Source organism: Desmodus rotundus, chromosome 3 (genome assembly GCF_022682495.2).
Source record: "Desmodus rotundus isolate HL8 chromosome 3, HLdesRot8A.1, whole genome shotgun sequence".
Lineage (NCBI taxonomy): Eukaryota > Metazoa > Chordata > Mammalia > Chiroptera > Phyllostomidae > Desmodus > Desmodus rotundus.
In genome coordinates this window covers 8,593,769-8,607,183 of record NC_071389.1, presented here as the reverse complement: position 1 = coordinate 8,607,183, position 13,415 = coordinate 8,593,769, and the positions used below count along the sequence as shown (strand labels likewise).

The window sequence follows — 13,415 nt, the reverse complement described above, 5'->3', positions numbered from 1 at the left end:
TAAAAGTTGCTAAGAGAGCCCTGGCTGGTGTGGCTCAGTGGATTGAGTGCCGGCCTGCGAGCTGAAGGGTTGCCGGTTCAGTTCCCAGTCGGGGCACGTGCCTGGGTCCTGGGCCAGGTCCCCATCTGGGAACAGGTGACAGGCCACAGAGTGATGTCTCTCTCACACGTCCATGTTTCTCTCCCTCTCTATCTCCCTCCCTTCCCCTCTCTCTAAAAATGAATAAATAAAATCTTAAAATAAAAGTTGCTAAGAGAGTAAACCTTAAAAATCCTCATCTAAAGAAAAAACACTGTCACTATGGCTGGTGATCAATGTTAACTAAACTTACTCTGGTGATCATTTTGCAACATATACAAATATCAAATCAGTATTTTGTATACCTGAAGCTAATAGAATACTATATGTCAATTACACCTCAATAAAAATAAATAATAAAATAAAAGGATCATATACCATGACCAAGTGGAATTTATTCCTGGAACGTACGCTTGATGGTTCAACACACAAAAATCAATCAGTGAGCTACAGCACATGCATAGAAGAAAAAAACCACAATCAACTCAATTGATGCATAAAAGCATTTAACAAAACTTAACAGTCTTTCATGATAAGAAGTGCTCAACAAACTAGGAATAGAAGGAAATTACCTTGACATAATAGAGGCCACGTATGAAAAGCCCACAGCTAACATCGTCTTTGATGGCGAGAGACTGAAAGCTTTTCCTTAAAGACCAAGAACAGGATAAGGACACTGCTTTTGCCACTTTTACTCCCCCTGGTACCTGAAGTCTTAGCCGGACCAATGAGGCAGGAGGAAAGAAAAGGCATCCCAACTGGAAAGAAATCGAATGATCTCTGTTCAAAGACAACATGATCTTATACGTAGAAAATCCTAAAGATTTCCCACGCACAGACCAAAACCCTGTTAAAACTAACAAATTCAGTAGCAGAGTTGGAGGTTACAAAATCAACACACAAAAATCAGGTATGTTTCTATACACTTACAATAAGCAATCTGAAAAAGAAGTTAAGAAAACAATTTCATTTACAATAGCATGGAAAAAACTTAGGGATAAACTTAACCAAGTTGGTAAAAGATGTGTACACTGAAAACTACAGAACGATGCTGAAAGAAATTAAAGAAGACAAATAAATGAAATAAATAAAAAGATATCCTGTGCTCTTGGGCTGGAAGACTCAACAACCATGTTAAGATGCCATTACCACCCAGAAGGACCTACACATTTAATGCAATCCCTATCAAAATCCCAATGGCATTTTTTTTTTTTTTTGCAAAAAAAGAAAAATCCATTCTAAAATCCACCTGGAATCTCAAGGCCCCCTGAATATCTAAAACGATCTTGAAAAAGAACATGAAAGCCGGAGGTCTCATACTTGCTGATGTCAAAACTTGTTACAAAGGTGTAGCAATCAAAGCAGTGTGCTAATGCCCTAAGTTCAGACACATAACCCATGGAATAGAATAGACAGCCCAGGAAAAAACCCATCCATCTGCATATACAGGGTGGGGCCTGATTATCTGGGTGGGGCTAAACTAATCCCATGAGCCCTTGGGAGCAGAGAACATTATCTGGCTGGATTGGAGGGATGAGTCAGAAGGGAGGTCAGAGAGATTCAAAGCATGAGAAGGAACCGCTGCTGCTGCCGCTGGCTTTACCTGGGGGGGGGGGGGGGAGGGGGGAGGCAGGAGCCAGGGCATGTGGGCAGCCTCGCAAGGTTCAGAATGACCTGCAGCTGAAAGCCAGCAGGACATGGGGACCTCAGTCTGTGACAGCGCAGGCTGGATTCTGCCAGCCCCCGGATGGACCTGGAAGTGGATTCTTCCTGGAGACTCCAGATAAGAGCCCTGGCTGCCACACCTTGATTTTGGCCTCCTGTGACCCAGCATGGAGGAACCAGCAGAATCTACCCCAAGGGACTGAGATAATACATTTCTGTTGTTTTAGGGTAGAAAACAAATACAATCATCAAAATTCACTGCGATATTCACCACCACCAGGCACTGTTTCAAGCACACTGCAGTAATTCAGTCTGGTAACATAGCCACGCCCACTGCCCCCACTGCACACACACAGAAATAGCGACACGAATGGCTGCGTCACTTGCCCGGTCCCCACAGTTCCTGAGCACAGAGCCAGGCCCCTGGCCAGCCACCTGGCGCCCCCAACGTGCACTTGGCTGCTCTGCCTGAAGGCCGCTCTGCCTAATCGCTCACCCAAATAACGAAGATCATTAATTTCTTCCCTTCTTAAATGCCTTTTCAGGGGCAAGTTCCACCTTCAAAGGAGGTAAATGCTAATTTAGCCTGGCTTACATTTTACACTCTTGACGTAGGAACGCCCAAGGGGGTAGAGAGTTTTTATAGGAGTCTATTTGAGTCAAACTGGGGACATCATGCTGGGGAGCAAGATCTCAAGTGCTCCAAAGAGAGTAACAGTTTTGCAGCTTCTTTTATGCATTTGAGATTAAGGAGGGAAGTAAAAGGATTATTGGAGGTGAGGAAAGGAAAGGTAGAGATCGGTTACAGGACAGTTAACAAGATTTAGTGCTCTCTTGAGGGTTAGTGCTCCCTTGAAGGGTGTTACTTCTGGTGTTTCAAAGTGTGTTAATTACAAGAACCTGTCAGTAACGAAGTTACAGGTGTGGGGCCTGACTTCCCACCCCGACCTGCCCAGTTAGGAAGCTAGGGTCAGATCACCCTGGCTTATTTGGATCCTCCCCCGCTTATTTTTCTATCCACAGGTTGTCGCCTCCTCCAGACCTCAGCCCACAGTGTTGGGGTATCTAGGATACCCTTTCCTGCCTGCTCTGCCTGGCAAATCCCCAGGCTTCTTTTTACAGAGGCAGCTCAAACTCGGTCTATGCTGCGGGATTTCCGGACCTCCAGACGGGATTCTTGCCTCTGTTTATAGCTCCCACGCTCTTCCTTGGAAAGCCCCCGTGAACATTTCCTCTTTACCGCAGGCCCCCAGTAGATGGCGCCGCACTGTTTGTCAGATGAATGAGAATCACCAGAAAATTCATTTCACGTGTCTCTGGCAACTCACTCAGGATTCCACACTGTGAATTTCCCTAGCTTGGTCAGCCACCTCATGATCTCAGTTAACTCCCACGGAATTTCAGAGATTTAGATTTTTAGAGGTTCTCAAAAGCTAAATTTACACCCAAAGAATGAAGCTTCTTTCTTTAGAGACTTTGAGTCAGCCCAGAATCTGAAACTCAGTCCCCCTTATCTGATGAACCATGTGACTCTGGGCAAGTTACTTACCTTTTCGGAGCCCCATTTCGCCATCTTGAAATGAACATTAGAATGGTAACAGTAGTTCCTACTCCATAGGCTCGTTTTGAGGATATAATTCTGTAAACATGTTACAGAGCAAGAGGGGGGGGGGTGGTTCACGATAAATTATTACAGAAAGGATTCCGCCTTTCTGTCTCTGGAGGTTCCTTCCCCCCACGCCCACCTGCTAGGTTCGCAGTGCCCGCCGCCAGAGGAAAGACGTCTCTCAATGCCAGAGACTGGTGAAAAGGAAAGGAATTGTTTATTCAAAAGTTACACAAACTTAGAATAATGACCTAATGTCTTCAGTAAGATACTAAAGTCCTCTAGAATACCCACAGATGCACAGTCCTTCCCTCTCCCTGTGCCCAGTCCGGGGTACCGTGTCTCAGGGAAAGAAGTAGAAGTCCGTGATTCAGGCTCCCGGCACCATCAGCTGTGTGGCTGCTGCGATCTCCAGTTAATCCAAAGCCATGTGGCACCTTCTCACGGCCCAGCAGCAAGAGTCCTTTCTCCCCTTTCTCTATGGCTGCAAAGTCTCTCCTGCTGCCTAAGCCGCGTGGCAAGAAGAAGCACTCCAAAACCTCGTGGTCCTCTTTACTCTCCTTCAGAACCGCGTGGTCCTTTTCCCCACTTCAGAACCACATGGACCTCTATCTATCTACTTGCTTCAGAGCCTCGTGGTTCACTCCTTCCTTCAGAGCTGCATGGTCTCTTCTTTCCCCAAAACCTTGTGGTCCTCCCCACTACTCTTTGAAGCCGCGTGGTCTCTCTTTTTTACTTCAGAACCGCATGGTCTCTACTTCCCTTCAGAGCCACATGGTCTCTTCTTCCCTTCAGAGCCACATGGTCTCTCTTCTTCCCTTCAGAGCCACATGGTCTCTCTTCTTCCCTTCAGAGCCACATGGTCTCTCTTTTTCTTATGGCTGCCGGGCCTAGGTTTAAATCCCAGTTCCCATCTTCCTTTGCAGCCCATTTCCGACTCCTCCTACAGTCAGCTACACCTGCCAGCATCCCTGTATTCTTCCAGCTTTACTGGGCTGCCATAGTAAGTCTGGGCAGGTGTGGCCCCATGGCTTGGAGCCAATCATCTCCAAGCTCTCACGCAGGCCCTGTAACCAGGGGGAGTTGCTTCCCAGTCCCATCTTGGGTGGAAGCCACTCCCATCTCCCTGGCTCAAAGCAGGGCCACAGCTACTTAACACATCCATGAAACCAGTTAAAGGTTATAGATATGTTAAATGACTGTGCCAGGGGTTAGCTGCAAAGCTCTTGCTACCCAAAACAACTCTGAATGGCCCTGTTCCATGTGTCCCATCCCCCTTGGCTCAGGCCTGTGGGGGTGAAGACATCCTACACATATTTTTCCAATATTTCCTGGACACCCCGAGTCCTGGACCCCATCACAAATCCCTTCTTAGGGCCCTCCTCTTGGCTGCACCCTGCTTCAAACACATATACTGAACGTGCACAGAATATAATTAAAACTGCAAGAGGCACTAAGTAGTGTATAAAGGTATGCTGTAGCTAACTATTATTTGTGCTTTCAAAAGATGATGACCTTCCACCTAACACCCATTAGAATGGCTGCTGTCTCTCTCTCTCTCTCTCTGTCTCTCTGTCTCTCTCTCACACACACACGCACACACACACACACACACACACACACTCCCCAGACAAGAGCTCCACCACCACCAGAACATAACCAGTGCTGCTGAGCACAGCCCTGTGCGCTGTCGGTGGGAATGGACACTGGGGCGGCTGCTATGTCAGTTCCTCAAAAAATCAAAAATGAAATTATCATATGACCAACAAGTTCACTTTTGGGAATCCCCCAAAGAACCAAAAGCGGGGACTTGACGAGGCACCTGCACAGCCCTGTTCAGAGCAGCGCCACCTACAACAGCCCGAAGGTGGAAACACCCCCGGTCCTGGCGTCCGTCAACAGATGAGGGGACGAGCGGAACGTGGGCCGCACAGATGCAAGGGAGCATCATGCAGCCTCAGGAAGGAGGAAATTTGGACAAATGCTGTAATGTGGATGAACCTTCAGGACATCATGCGGAGCAAAAGAAGTGTCACAAAAAGGACGAACACTGGTTGATTCTACTTCTGTGACGCACCCAGACCAGTCATTCATGGAGACAGAAAGTGGAGCAGTGGTGGCCAGGGCTGGGGGTCGCGAGGACAGGGAGTTAGTGTTTGATGGGGACAGAACTTCAGTTCTGCGAGGTGGAAGGGGTCTGGAAGAGTCGGGGAGACGGTTGTACACCAACATGAATGCACTTAATGCCACGGAACTGCATACACTTAAAAATGGTTAGCATGGCAGACTTTATGTGATGTGTATTTTACCACACACACACACACACACACACACACACACAGAACAATGATTACGATCTAGCCCTTTTCCCTGCACTTTTCCTGTCGGAAGCCACCCACCTGCCAGAGGGAAGGAGACCCATCATCATGCCAGGAACTGACTAATGACATCAGTCTCCATTTCCAGCTGCCGGTTCTCCATCAGGGGAGCACAAAGTTCCCGAGGGACTGATGAGATCAGATGGGTGAATCCCCAGAGGAGCAGTGCTCTGGGGGGCCGCCCGGGGTGGAGGGGAGTATGGGAGCTGGACCCAGGCAGGAGGGCGAGCCAGCGAGTGCAACAGGAGGAGCCGGTAACTGCACCCGGGCCTGTTTCTCTCTGCGGCTTTCCACACAGAGACTGAGGGGTAAGATCCCATATCCAGACCTTGTGTCTCAAAATGTGGGGGTTCACACATCATGAGAGAAAAGCGAATTAAAATGACACAGGCACCTTATTTCACCCCCTAGATCAGTGAAGACCCAGTAGTGAGAGCACATCAGGACTGAACAGATGTCCGCTGCTGGCGAGGAACTAACTACGTCTGTAAACCTCTGGAGGGCAGTCGGCAACACCCATCGGCGTTACGGGGGGTGCATGCCCTTTGCCACAGCAGACACACCCGCACGTCCGTGAAATGATGCAAACCGGACCTTCCCAGAGTCCTTGTCTCGTAATAATAAATGAGATTATGACGTAGGCTCTGACAGTTCTTTTTGAAGAGGCAGCCCAGAACTGGCAGGTGCCAGGCACAGGGACAAGAGTCATCCGGCTGTATGGCTTCTGGTGTGTTTGTGAGACCCATCTCACTCCACGACCTGCAGAGCCCAGATGAGAAGGGCTGACACATGCTGGAGAGACTGCACCAGCAAGGAGAAAGGAGCCGTTGGCAGGGCGCTTCCCCCCAGGGCGCTGTCCCCTCAGGGTGGAGGCGCAGGTGTGAGCACTTCATCACTGTATTTCTGTCCTTTGTTTTTCTCCTCCACCTGCACCGCCTCTGCCACACCACTGCGCTGACGTGGGTGGTCCGAGAGCTGAGCCTTCGAGAGGATCCTGAAAGCTCTCCAGGGTGGGGCCGCATGAGTCCTTCAGGGCGGGTTAGGGTCAGTCAGCTGTCCACTGTTCAACCTTCTCTTCTCTTTTTCTCAAAACAAAGTCTGTAGACATAGTACACACACACGCTCCAAACAGCAGCTCCCCCACATCGCAAGGGGAGAAGCCAGGTAATCAAGGTGGTGGGTCTCAAAGCATGCCACCGCCTGACCGTGGGGAGCGTTCAAAGGTGAGGATCCCTAGGCCTTCCCCAAACCCACGGGGTCAGAATGTCCAGGGGCTCCTGATGAACAAGCATTTTAGACACGTGAAAAGTTCGGCAAACAGTATTTCTTCATCCTGGAAGAATGGAGCCCCTTGCTCAGCAGAGTTCAAATAACAGCCACATCCAACTTTAAAAATTACAGTTCACCAGGCACGTCAGATCGTAGAAATTATAATTTACAAGGACTGGCTCTGAAATGAGCAGGGGCGAGCCTTTCCAGCCCTGCTGTCCCTCTCCCATTGTACAGGCTGCACACAGCAGCCAGGATTTCGAAGCGCAGGTCTTCCCTTTGCTTAAAATCCTGCAGCCCTGCCCTGGCCAGGCAGCTCACTTGGTCAGAGCGTCGTCCCGACACGCCAAGGTTGCGGTTCCATCCCCAGCCAGGGCCCGCACAAGAATCAACCAATGAGTGCACGGATCAGTGAAACAACAAACTGCGTGCACTCTCTCTCTCTCTCTCCCTCCTTTATCTCTCTCTAAAACCAATTAAAAAAATTAGAAAAAACCCTCCAGTGCCTTCTTCCCATCCCTCTTCAGATACAGGTTCAAATCTTTATGGTGGCGTGAAGGAGACCTCCTCACCCCTCAGCCCGCCTCCTTCCCCCTCTCACTCCGGACACACCGGTTTTCTCTCGGTCTCTTGGGCTCACCATATGCTCTTGCACCCCAGGCCCTTTGCACGTGCCGTTCCCTTCTTCCCTTCTCTAGTTAAGTCCTCCTTGCCCTCCACATTTCTTTCCTTTGCAGCCCCAGTGTTGGCATGGAACTTTTCATGCCTTTGGGGGATCTTCGACTTACGGCCTCTGTCTCCTAGCCGCTTCCTGGCCGTGGGGACCGTGCCTGATTTTGCTGTGTCCCCAGGACCATGTCAGTGCTGAGGCTGCAGGTGCATGTTTATGGAATGAATGAGTGACGACAAACAGCAAAACCTGGCTGGCGAACACAGGCTTGCGATTGCTGCCAGGGAACCGAACTCCTTACAGGATGGAGGAAAAAACTCTGCAGGGCAAAACCTTATAAAGATCTATACTGACTTTCTCTCAGCCACATGATCACAAGTGGCTTTTCTTCCTCAAACTTCCTTTTCCCTCATTTTTAAAAAATAATAAGCATATGACTACCTTCCATTGTCAGAAAAAGTAAATGATTTCAAAATATGGGGTGGGGCAAAAGTAGGTTTACAGTTGTTCATATGGAAAATAACAACTAATAAATAATAACGCAAGCATAAACTGTTTCATATACTCACAACTATAAGCCTCCTTTCGCCCCACCCTGTATTATACCAACAATCAAAACACTATGTCAGCTTCGCGAATGAGTATAAGTCTTTAGAAGCATGACTGACTATTTTTTAGGATTTACTCATGTAAAGAAAACAAACTTTTCTTTATTTGCTGGATGTAACCTCCGGGTAATTTCAAGGACGATGTTTTATTAATATTTCTGAGCTTAATTTACTGGCATGACTTCCAGTGGTAACTACAAATTGACCATTGAGTTATACGTGAGGGCAGCCCAGAGCCGATCAGAGCTGGTTCTTCTAATCAGAACAGCCCGATGCAGTCAGCAGAGGGGGCAATTTCCACCTTGTCTTGTTTTCTAGAGTGGAAAATGCTGACATGCTTGCAGGTTTCAGTTCTTCAGCATGGACCTGTGACCCCACATCCCTTTCTAAAGCAAATCTCCTTTCCCAAGTCCACTTAAGCTTCGGGAAGAGGGTTTGTCTAAGAGAAGACAGAAGTGCTCATCAAGTCCGTTCACAAAACATTTGGCAATTCATGTGTCATCTGTTCTCCGGGGAGCCAATATAAGCTTGCGCTTCTGGAAATGCAACCGATTTCTTCATAAATCAATGTGACTGCTGCTGGAGGTGCTGGCTTCTCCAACGGAGTCCAAGGAGCGGCAAGCAGTCCATTATTTTTCAGACAATGAGTGCAACTCGATTTCTGTCTGCAGAACAACTGTCCTCATTAGTTCCCTTTTCCAGACGGCTTGTTAATATCAGTGGCTCCTCCTCGCAGCCCCGCGTCCCTCTGAGGGTTCTTCTCAGCCTCCGTGTTAGGAGACAGTCATAACAACTCCGTGTCGTTTACTCAGCATCAGGTGCCAGGTGCTTTATGTTCATTTCTTTCTTAGTCCTCACAAACCTGTGAGGCCAGTGGTTTGTAGACAAGCCACTGATGATGCTCAAAAATCCACGGAAGCTCCAAAAGATGAGCTTCGCGTGATTAATTTGATTAATTCGCTTGAAGTCACACAGCCAGAGAGCGGCCTAGTGAGATTCCATCCCAGGTCTGTCTATCTCTGAAGCCTGTGCTTTCATATCCACACGAAAATGACAATAGTGTTCTAGTATCGTAGTCGGGTGCAAAACTGAGCTCTCTGTCTCAGCTTTGGCCAAACAGGAAATAAAATGACCTGACCTAAAATCCGTGCCTTGTTCTGATAAGGGGGAAACTGAAATTCTTTTTTCTTTTTCTTTTTTCACCTCCGCTTTGTGCACCAAACAGATTTTCTGTGTCATTGGGAGACCACGGGTTGGATGCGAATATCAAGGGGAGGCCCACTGAGTCATTTTTAAATCTGTTGAGTTGATAATAAACACTCTCAAAAAGCTAGGAACAAAGGGGGCACTTTCTTAACTTGTTAAGAGCCTTTGTGAAAAACCTACAGTTAATACCCTACGTACGGAGAAAGACAGAATGCTTTTCCCTCTGAGATCAGGAGCAAGAAAACGGGATGATTTACACTGCACTTATCACTCTTACTCAACAGAGGACTGGAAGTCATAGCCAGTGCAATAAAGCAAGAAAAGGAAATGAGAGGCATTCAGATCTCTTTTTCTCCGAGGAAAAATAAAAATGTTCTTATCTGCAGATGACATGACTGTTTGTGTATCAAACCCTAAGAAATTTACAAAAAGCCTTCTAGAAAGTTCAGTTAAGGTCACAAGTTACCATATAAGCAAACAAAACTCCATTGTATTTACTGTCAATGACATGTGGACACCAACATTAAAAATATAATACCATTTACAGTCAGTGGTGTGGGGGGGACAAGTGTAACTATAACAACACATGTATAGGACTTCTATGCTAAAACTAGAGAACACTCATGAAAGGAATCCAAAACCACCTGAATAAATGGAGAAATATACTACATTCATGGACGGAAGAGAACATGGTAAAGATGTCCATTCTTTTCGCACTGATATACAGGCTTAAAAACAATTCCTATCAAAATTGCAGCAAGATATTTTGCATAGACAGTTTTATTACTGAAATTTATATGGAAAAGGAATTAGAATAGGTTAAAAAAGTTTAAAAGAAGAATGAAGTGGGAGGAACCATTGCACCTGATGTAAGATTCCGGTAGCTACAATGATCAAGACTATGTCATGCAGGTAGAGGGACAGACGCACAGGTCCATGAAACGTTGTAGGGAACTCAGAAATGGCCACCTCCCCCCCACCTGCCCCAGCATGGTCAAACGATTTTTGACAAAGTTACAAAAGCAATTTAATGGAGAAAGAACAGTCGTTTCAACAAGTGGTTCTGGAGGAACTGAATATCCACATGTAATAAAAATAAAACTTGACCTAAACCTTACATCATATATAAAAGTGAGCTCAAAAAGGTTCATAGATTTAAAAATAAAACTACACAACTTTTAGGAGAGAAAAACCTCAGGATTAAGGGCTTGGTGCTATGTTAAAACCAGGATCTATAAAATAAAAAAAATGATAAACTTAACTTCATCAAAATTTAAAACTTTTGCTCTGTGAAACATTCTGTTGAGAGAATGAAGAGACAAACTCCGGATGGGAGAAAACACTTGCAAACCATGTGTCTGGCAAAGGACACACACCTAACATATATAAAGAACTTTCAAAACTCAATGGTAGAAAACCAAATAATCCGATTGGAAGTGGACAAAAGACATGAGGAGACATTTCGCCAAAGAGAATAAGCAGAAGGCACATACGTACTACATGAGAAGATATTCAGCATCGCCCGCCATTCCGGAAATGCAAATTGAAACCCTGATCGGATATCGCTACACACTAAAACAGCTAAAATAACAAGTGGTAATAACACTGATTGCTGGTGAGGATGAGGAGAAACCATGTGCCATAAACTGCTGGTGGGAATGAAGAATGGCAGCCACCCTGGATAGTTTCTCCAGAACCAAACACACACCTAACATGGGATGCAGCGATCACACTCCCGAGCACTTATTCCAGGGAAGTGAAGACCTACGTTCGCACGGAAACCTGCACACAAATGTTTATAGTAGATTTATCTGTAACAGCCCAAACTGAAAACAATCAAAATGCCCTTCGATATGCGAACAGTAAAACAAAGCTGGTGCATCTACACCGTGGACTATTACTCAGCAATGAAAGGGGCAGGCTAATCTGAATGGAGCTTAAGGACATGATGGAGAAAAAAAACCCCAACCTCAAAAGGTCGCATATGATACGAGTCCACTTATAGAACAGCCTCCAAAAGGTAAAAAGTATGGAAATGGAGAACAGAGGAGTTGCCGTCAGGGTCTGGAGATGGTGGGGGAGGAGGTGCTGTGCTGTGACGATGAAGGGATATCACGAGGGAGATCTCTGGTGACAGAACAGTTCCAAAGCCCGATGGCTGCACACGAATCCACGCATGTGACAAATGGCATAGAGCCAAACACACACTTTGTACCGATGTCCACTTCCTGGTTTTGATATGGTTATGGCTGGATGATAAGTAACCAATTAGGAGAACTAGGTGAAGAGGACCCAGGACCTCTCTACTATTTTTGGAACTTCTTGTGAATCTATAATTATCTCAAAATAAAAAGCTGAAAGAAAACCTATTCAGTGAGGTCTGAGAGAAATAGGCCTTTCACAGTTTTAAAGGGATTCCACTGCTTTCTCTTTCTGCTTCAATAGTTTAACCCCTTTCAATAGTTAAAGGTTCAAAGCCACTGCTTTTGTTACTCCTTTCTTTCTCCCAGCTTCCTTGGATGTCGAGAGGCTGAGGCTCTGGACCAAACCACAGTTCACTCAGAGAATGAAATGAAGTGAGGAGGTGCTGAGGCCACACCCATGGCTTACCCTGACTTACTACTTGGAGGTCCGTGGGCTCTGAGGAGCCCCCAACAGTCTCCAAAAACCCTGGCAAGCACCGTGACCGGTATAGCTCAGGTGGTTGAGCATCGTCCCAGAAATCAACAGGTCGCCAGTTCCATCCCTGGTCAAGGCACCTGCCTGGGTTGCGGGCCTGGTCCCTGGTTAGGGTGTGTGCGACAGGCAACTCATCGATGTTTCTCTCTCTCATCGATGTTTCTCTCCCTCTCTTTCTCCCTCTCTCCCCCTCTCTCTAAAAGGAAATACATAAAATTGCCCGGGCTGGGCACTCCAGGAGGCTCTGGTTATCAGGCCCAAAGCAAGCGAAGGGGCCCTACTCTATGCCCACCTTCCAAACCATGCCATCAGGCTGCTGGGGAGGGGACGATGGGTGGGACACCCGCAGACAGGTTCAGCAAAGGACAGAGGGCACATGGCACTTTGCATCGGGCTCATTTTCACTACATTTTCCAGGGAAATTCAGCACGTTTGGCAACGGGTTATTGGCTGCTCATCAAGGAAAGATGTGGCTGTCAGCCAGAGGCTGTGCTTTGAGAGAGATTTGAGCCCACAAAACAGTAAGAGCTTTTGGAGGGGGCGAGGCGTGGGGGAGGGGCAGGAAGAATTCTTACCTCTAAAACAAGGTCTGAGTCTTTGTGCCTTCCAATTGTAGTACTTTTATTCAGGATAAAGAAGCCTTCCGCGCTCTTGAGATAGGCTTTCATCCTCTCCGCTTTCCCTACATGAGGTTTGCAGCAAAAACAATTTGTTAGAAAGATGTAGCCCTCTAATAATTCAACAACGTATTTAGAATGAATGAAACACATTGTCGTGCCCAAAGGAGAAGCTGGCAGAGGTGGGTGGGGCTAGATGGACTTACCAATGATCACGATTACGATTTTGCATATTTGGAAGACTATCTCTTCAGCTGTGATGTCTAGCGTAGGTGGGCTTGGTTCTGATTGTCAAGTAGAAGACATGTTCACGTAACTCAGAGCACAGACTCTAGCTCCAACAACCCAGTAACAAATCCGAATTCCACCGTCATTGTTCTCTGCTCCCACTAAACTTAGTACTTCTCTCCTATACCAGGTACTGATGGTCAGTACTCCTAACCCTCCTCTTCCTAGCTCTGTGGCCTTAGGTGAGTTACTTATTCTTTATGCCTCAGTTTCCTCATTGGTAAGATGGGGTTTATAGTACTGTGTAGCCCACAGGGTTTTGTGAGGACTAAATGCAATAATGTGTGTGAAGCGTTTAGAATGGTGACCGCTACACATGAAACACACATTTGGCCTCTGACTTTCATCATA

The 13,415-nt window shown here is 46.8% G+C and overlaps 1 protein-coding gene across 12 annotated transcripts in view; it reads right to left on the bottom strand.

Annotated features, from left to right (window-relative positions):
* Nucleotides 1-13,415, bottom strand: part of FHAD1 (forkhead associated phosphopeptide binding domain 1) — a 116,836-nt gene that overhangs the window by 100,429 nt on the left and 2,992 nt on the right. For all 12 annotated transcript variants that reach the window (XR_011650944.1, XR_011650945.1, XR_011650946.1 and 9 more), the window contains exon 2: nt 12,735-12,841. Coding sequence is in view for 7 of the 12 variants with exons in the window: in XM_045190546.2 (XP_045046481.2) it covers nt 12,735-12,827 (93 nt within the window). In the remaining 5 variants the exon portion in view is untranslated. The remainder of the gene's footprint in view (nt 1-12,734; nt 12,842-13,415) is intronic.